General features: G+C 56.0%; 1 protein-coding gene across 1 annotated transcript; it reads right to left on the minus strand.

Annotated features, from left to right (window-relative positions):
• Positions 1 to 2,096: 2,096 nt before the first annotated feature.
• BCKDK (branched chain keto acid dehydrogenase kinase) lies at positions 2,097 to 6,300 on the minus strand. Its single transcript, XM_045543271.1, has 12 exons — positions 6,195 to 6,300; positions 5,269 to 5,635; positions 5,084 to 5,152; positions 4,880 to 4,990; positions 4,550 to 4,597; positions 4,349 to 4,468; positions 4,169 to 4,267; positions 3,904 to 3,977; positions 3,452 to 3,580; positions 3,283 to 3,372; positions 2,636 to 2,794; positions 2,097 to 2,542 (listed from the first exon to the last, which is right to left on the minus strand). Exons 2-12 carry the CDS (start codon positions 5,461 to 5,463, stop codon positions 2,398 to 2,400), a joined length of 1,239 nt encoding a protein of 412 aa, XP_045399227.1. The 5' UTR covers positions 5,464 to 5,635; positions 6,195 to 6,300; the 3' UTR covers positions 2,097 to 2,397.
• Positions 6,301 to 6,626: the final 326 nt, after the last annotated feature.

Genomic DNA, 6,626 nt, shown 5'->3' on the forward strand with positions numbered 1-6,626 from the left:
CAGTCAGAAATGCTGTAAATTTGGCTTTGAGGAATTGAAGGAGGTTGCGGGTGGGGGGAGAGGGGGCAGACAGTGAATGCCAGGTGTCTGGCAACATAAGAAACAAAAGAAATAAAAGTCAAACAAAAAAAATTAAAATTCTAATTCTAATGCCTTCTCCCACTCCAACCACCTTATCTTCAAGACTGTTATTGCAGCTACCCAGGGTGCTGGTGCCTCACTTTTTTTTTTTTTTTTTTTGAGACAGAATCTTGCTTTCTTGCCCAGGTTAGAGTGCCGTGGCATCAGCCTAGCTCACAGCAACCACAAACTCCTGGGCTCAAGTGATCCTCCTGCCTCAGCCACCAGAGTACCCGGGACTACAGGCATGCGCCACCATGCCCGGCCAAATTTTTCTATCCTTAGTAGAGATGGGGTCTCGCTCTTGCTACAGGCTGGTCTTGAACTTCTCAGCTCAAGCAATCCTCCTGCCTCCGCCTCCTAGACTGCTAGGATTACAGGTATGAGCCACCCCACCTGGCCTAGTGCCTCACTTTTGATTTCACTTGACATCAAATAATGATGAGGTCCTTTCTAGTTAAGGATTAGCCTAGGGCTTATATATCCCTGATCAGGGTCACCACATCAGCCTCCTCACCATTCTCCCTTTAATCCACTGGCCACCAAGGATGCTTCCAATGTGCAAAGCTGCCGGTTCCTCTTAGCACAATGTAGGTGCTCCACCCAGATCTCTAGGATTTCTTTTTGCTGTTTCTGTGTGCCAGATTACCTTTGATGTGCTTTCAAAGGCCAGCCCCAGAGGCTCTTCTTTGAAGAACTGCCTTCAGGCTAAGAGAGCTGTTTTGCCTTCCAACACTTTTACCAATGATTGTCACATGGAGGAATTAATCAGTGACTGTGGAGTTTACCTCTCTAGCCTCTAACTCTGAGACATAATTGACTGGTTCTGGATTTCTGCCGAGATCTTTGCTTGGGTTCCTCTTCTTCCTTTTCCTGCTTTTCCTACGCCCTTCTGGGAGCATGTTGTTAACAAATCACATGGACACAAATCCTCTCAGAGTCTGCTTCTAGAGAATCCATCCTGAAACATTCCCTTCTTAGCTTAAAACCCATCCACGGATCCTTACTGACTCAGGATAAAGCCCACCCTTCAAGGTCCTTTCCCTCTGACTGCTGCTCACCTCTCCAGCCTCACTTCCCTGCCCTGCAGCCAGCAGGATTTTCAGCCTGCCAAGCCATTGAGGTTTCCCCACCACCTGTCATTTGGCCTCTAGAAGGGGTGGGGAACCTGCAGCCTCAAGGCCACATGTGGCCCTCCAGATCCCCAAGTACGGCCCCTTGACCAAATCTAAACTTCACAGAACAAATGATTTGTTCTGTGAAATTTGGATTCAGTGAAGGGCCACATGCAAGGATCCAGAAGGCCACGTGTGGCCCAAATGCGGAAGGTTCCACACGGCTGACAGGCCTTTCTTCCCTGGCAAGGTGGGTAGGGTGTTCCCACCTAAGACTCTATCTGGAGTTCTGCTTCTCACAGGAAGTTCTGCTTCAAGTCTAACCTTGAGCCTACCTGCTATCTGGAGCCCTTTCACCCAAGTCCCTGGCCCTCCCTACCTGGGCCCCACCTTTCTCTGTGGTAGGGCACCCAGTCCCTGCTGGGGCCTGCCAGGACACAACCTTACATGTTCTTTTCCTCGGCAGCGGCAGCAGCAGCAGATATAGTATTTTTAACCTTACTGAGCTGGCTCAGGGGGTTGCCCAGTCTGGTGACTTTTCCCTCTAGAAACTGTGACTGCCAGGAAGCGAAGAGTCAGAAGTGAGGCCCGCAGCTGGGTCAACTTGACCTTTGAATATTGTCTGGGACCCAGAAACATTTGTCAGATGAATGAAAGGCCTTTGCATAAGCTGCCAAAGTCACTCCTACTCCCACCAAATCAAACATACAAAAGACTTAGGACTAATTCTACTCCTGGTCTGCCAGGCTGTTGGGACAGTTAAGAGACTGGGACATGAACCATTTAAACCCAGGGACCAGGGACCTGAATGGGGACAGAAACAAAAGCTTATCTGCCCTCTCCACACACAGGGCCCAAGAGGGCAGTCAAAATGTGAACTTTAATAACAAACAACAGGTCAAAGTGGGGGTTCTCCAGGAATGAGAATGGCGGAGCTGGTGCTGGAGGCCTCAGGGGTCCCCACTTCCTCCCCTCCAAGGCCTGGAGGCAAGGAAGCAGTGGACCCTATTGAGGGGGAGCAGTGCCCCAGCTCCATGTAAATCCATCTGGGGCCCTGAGACCCAAGCAGCGTGTGGAGCAGACTGTACCCTGCCTGACCTGGAAGGTCCTGGCAGGGAATGTGGCCCAGACTGGGCAGGCGAGCAGGCTAAGGGCCGCTGGGTCAGATTCGGAAGCTTTCCTCCCGACCATCAATGTGGCGGAGCCGTAGGTAGACGTCTGTGCCAATGCCCTGCAGGGACTGCAACTGCAGGGAGCCACCGAGGTACTCCGCGTAGGCCCGTGATGTGGGCAACCCGAAGCCAAAGCTGGGAGTGGGTAGGGGGACAGGACAGGGGGCTTCAGAGGCTTGAGTATCCTGGGGCTCCCCACCCCTCCATCCTGGCCAGGTGGGGCCTCACCCATGCATGGGTCCTGACTGGCCACCACTGTGCATGTCCAGGTGGCCGAAGAGGGGGCTGATCCGGGGGTCCTGGGTGCTGGCTTCGGCTGTAGTGAAGTGGTAGTCCATGACCCGATCCAGGTCTTTGTGAGCAATTCCTCCACCTCGATCTGAAATCCTGGCAGGATGTCAACAACATGGGCTTGCCAAGCTTTGATGGGGGGCTCACTACCTTCCAGGCAGACAGTTCTAAGTCTGCCTTCCTGTCCCTTCCATTCAAAGGTGGAATGTGGTCCACCTAGACCCTTGGGCTTTGTTTGTATAAGCCACATTTCTCCATCTCCACCTCTGCCTTGGGGGGCGGGGGGTTCTGACTATTTGTACCTTCTCACGGGATTTGACATTTATTCTTGGCCCAGATCTTAGACTGGTTACTTCTGTTTCCCAACTCCAGGCCCCTCAGGGGCTGGCAGAGGCCGGGCCCTGGGGCCTGCAGCTGGCCCCAGATGCATTAATACCCAGCTTCTCAGCAATCTCAGAAAATCCTGTTTGATCAGGGACCTAGCCCCAGAGTGGGGCAGGTACTGGCTTAGGGGTCCTACAGCAAGTCAGAAACAGCACCAAGAACCCCCATCCGCCCCAGTGCAACTTCCACTCCGGGCAAACCTGATGATGAGATCAATATCATTGTTGGCTATAGTGATGACCACATCTGGGACATTGTAGGGAGTGTCTAGGTGACTCTCCATTGTGGCTCTGTGTGGGGAGAAAGACCAGTAGGTGGTGGCACACCAGTTCCTGTCTTCCCCCCACCCAGCATGTCCAGCCGGCCCACCTCATGGCATTCTTGAGCAGCTCAGGCAGGATGTAGTCCAGCGGCATTGGGATGAAAGGGAAGCGGGCAGCCACGTGGCCGTTGATGCGGACACGGGGGGCATTGCCGTACTTGTGCTCACACAGGCGTCTGCGGATAGGAGCAAGAGTTCAGATAGGCGCCCCTAGACCAGTGGTTCTCAGTTGGAGGCGATTATGCCCCTATAAGGAACATTTAGCTATGTACAGATATTTTTGCTGGTTACAACTAGAGGTATGATAGGCAACAAATGAATAGAAGCCAGAGATCCTGCTAAACATCCTGACATGTGTGGGACAGCCCCCCACTACAAAGAATTATCTGGCTCAAAGTGTCAGTAATGTCAAGGTTGAGAAACCCTGCCCCAGGCAAGGGCTCAGATTCAAGCTGTCCCTGCCCCTAGACATCTGCCCCCTTAGCCATTCTAGCCTCACCTGGCAAAGTCCACCCACTTTTCAATAATCTTCTTTGGTGAGAGACGAGTGCAGATGATGCCAACAAAGTCGGGCTGGCAGAAGAAAGAAGCTCAGGACTAGTAACACCTTCACCCCCACCTCAGCCACCAAATGCTTGCAACTTCTGAACTGCCCGAAGGCAGCAGCCCCAAAGCCTCTGCCCCCGGCCCTTGGCCCAGATCCCCACCTCAGTCTCTCTGTCCTACTTACTATTCTCAAGTGGGTCTCAGGCCCCAAAGCCTACCTTGTCCTCATGCAACGCCAGATGATGGGTGGCCAACATGCGGATCCCAAGCCTGGAAGTCAGCGTCTTGTCCAAGAAGTATCGGACGAGCTTTTCATCCTGTAAAGAGTGGGGCTTCAGAACCCTGTCCCCCTTCCCAGCCCCCTCAACAAGCCTGGCCCCCTCCTCCGCTGACCCGACCTCTATGTGCTTCCGGCTCTCACGCAGGCCCTCAGCTAAGAGGGTCACCACATCCTTGTGGTCATCCAGCAGCTGTCGCACCAGCTGGCAGTATTGGGTCTCTTCTGCCTGGTCCTTGATCTGCAGGTCACAGAGTCATGAGCACAGGTGGCCCAACACTAACCTCCTCAGCTCCGCACCCTGCTCTGGCCCAGCCCTCACCGGAGGGAAGTCTGTCAGCTTCCGGAAGGCACGGATGTACAGCTCATGCTGCAAGGAAGAGGAGTGGGAATTCATGGGGCTGCCACCAGCACTGGGAGAAAAACAGCCACCCTTGACGACCCACCTAAACCAATTCATGTGGTTCAAAGCTCCACTGTGCCGTTTCCAGCCTCCGCGAATATGCAGCCTTAGCCTCTGAAGGCTTAGGGCTGAATCCTGTATGGCCCTGTTACCTTTAGGCAAGCCAGACTCCACCACTGTGGGCCCCCCAGACTTCCCATTTGTCCCTTGGGAAGTGAGCACACTGATCTAAGGTCCTTTCTACCTTACCACGTGCAGTATGGTAGGGTTGCAGCCAATGATGAAAGGAAGGCAGCGGAAGCCCTTGATTCGGTGAGCGATCCTTACCGGTAGCTCTTGCTGCAGGTACCGGGCACTTTTCTAGAAGAAAAAGGAGGGAATGCAGGGCTGGGACCTGAGTGGCTGGCCCAAAGCTCCAGGAGCCAAGAGGAAAACAGAGGGCTGGAACCTTACCAGGAGGTGGCTCCCATCCTGAGAGCGGCCGGAATAGAGCATCATGGTCGGAGTGAGGCGAACTGAGGGCTAGAGAGGCAGGTGGGCCTTGAGCACTGGACCTCCAACACCCCACATCAGCTCCACCCTTTCCCTGGATACCCACGCCAGCTCCTGATCCTGGGCTCGCTGCCCTAGCTGTATACCTTCTCCGCTGCCACATCGATGGCCGACTGGTTGTAAAAGGAGGTGACAGTCTTGGAGCGCTCCCGTGCCATCTCCACGTGGTGTGTATCAGTGGCTGATGTTGAGCGGGCCCGGAGCAAGAGTGCAGGCCCCAAGAAGGGCCAGAGCAGAGGCCCGCCCCGGAGGCCACTCCCCAGCACCGATGCCAGTATCATTGTCCTGCTCCTTTGTCAGACGGGGCGGCCGCTAGGGCTGAGAACTCAAGGGACGGAGGTGACCCCAGAACGGGGAAAGGGAGTGTGGGTGGGCAGGGGCTCTTCTCTGACTTCAGGGGCGAGGGCCCGTCAAGGATGCTGACAAGCGCAGCCCCCGGAGAGCAGCTCCCATCTACCGGGGCGGGAAGGGAGAGTTGTAAGGATCCAAATCCAGATGACCCGCACCACCACCCGACGTGGGCACCGGTATCCACAGACCTGGGCAATCTCTGCCCTCTCCTTCAACCACCCCAAACACACACGGGCCAAGCCTGGACAACCTTGCTTTCTGGAGCCTCCATCCTTCAATCTGAGGCACTCTCTGGTGGCGTTGGGGAGGAGGAGGCCCTCGGACCCATACAGCCCGAAAACCTCGCCCCAGCTCCCTCCGGTCCTGCACGCCCTCGTTCAGGGGGCGGGGCTGACCCCTACCCAGCGCCTGCAGACCCGGGGCCCCGGGAGCCTGGCTCGCATTCGTACGACACACAGCACTGTGCCCCCCAGGGCTGGCTACATGGAAGATGTGGCCCGAGTCTCCGAGCTCCCTCTGGGGAGGGCGGGGTTACCTGGCTCGGCCCGGACCCCCCATATGGCATGCCAGCCCCCGCCCGCGCGCTCCACGCAATGGTGTGGGTGCGGACGTGCGCTGCGGAGCCTCCGCGGGCAGGGTTCGCGCGGGTTGCTCCACTTACCTCGGGGCCGGAGTCAGGTCCCGGGTCCGAGCAGAACGGCCCAAAGCGCCGAGCGCCCGCGCTAGCCGAGCCGCCTGCGCCCTCTGCCGTCGTGACGTCGCGCGGGCTGTGGGCGCCCGATGCCTCCTGGGAGTTGTAGTTTGGCACTGAGTACGCGCAACCCCGGCGCCCGCCCCTCCCAGCTATGACCCCAGGTAAATAGCGCTGCTCCCTCCACAGGGCTCCCGAAGTCATCTGTGGTGTCTCCGGGCCTCTGTCTCCTGCACTAGGTAACATGGGCTCCCTGGGAGCAAAACGTAGAGGGTGGGAAGACCCTTAGATGTAAAGCGCGCAGTTCATAGCCCTACCTGATTGTTTGAGATTCTGACCTCCTTCCAGCTCTTGGTTCATTTATGGGAAACCAAACTGCTTGGTTTAAACCCCAGCTCAGCC

The sequence above is a fragment of the Lemur catta genome, chromosome 2 (assembly GCF_020740605.2).
Source record: "Lemur catta isolate mLemCat1 chromosome 2, mLemCat1.pri, whole genome shotgun sequence".
NCBI classification, from domain to species: Eukaryota; Metazoa; Chordata; class Mammalia; order Primates; family Lemuridae; genus Lemur; species Lemur catta.

What these genes read in the sequence shown, in the direction of transcription:
- BCKDK (XM_045543271.1), bottom strand. Translation starts at nt 5,463, where the DNA reads ATGATACTGGCATCGGTGCTGGGGAGTGGCCTCCGGGGCGGGCCTCTG. An exon ending in AGAGCCGGAAGCACATAGAG is followed by an intron (nt 4,268 to 4,348) that starts GTCGGGTCAGCG and finishes CACTCTTTACAG; the next exon opens with GATGAAAAGCTCGTCCGATA. An exon ending in CAGTCAGGACCCATGCATGG is followed by an intron (nt 2,543 to 2,635) that starts GTGAGGCCCCAC and finishes ACCCACTCCCAG; the next exon opens with CTTTGGCTTCGGGTTGCCCA.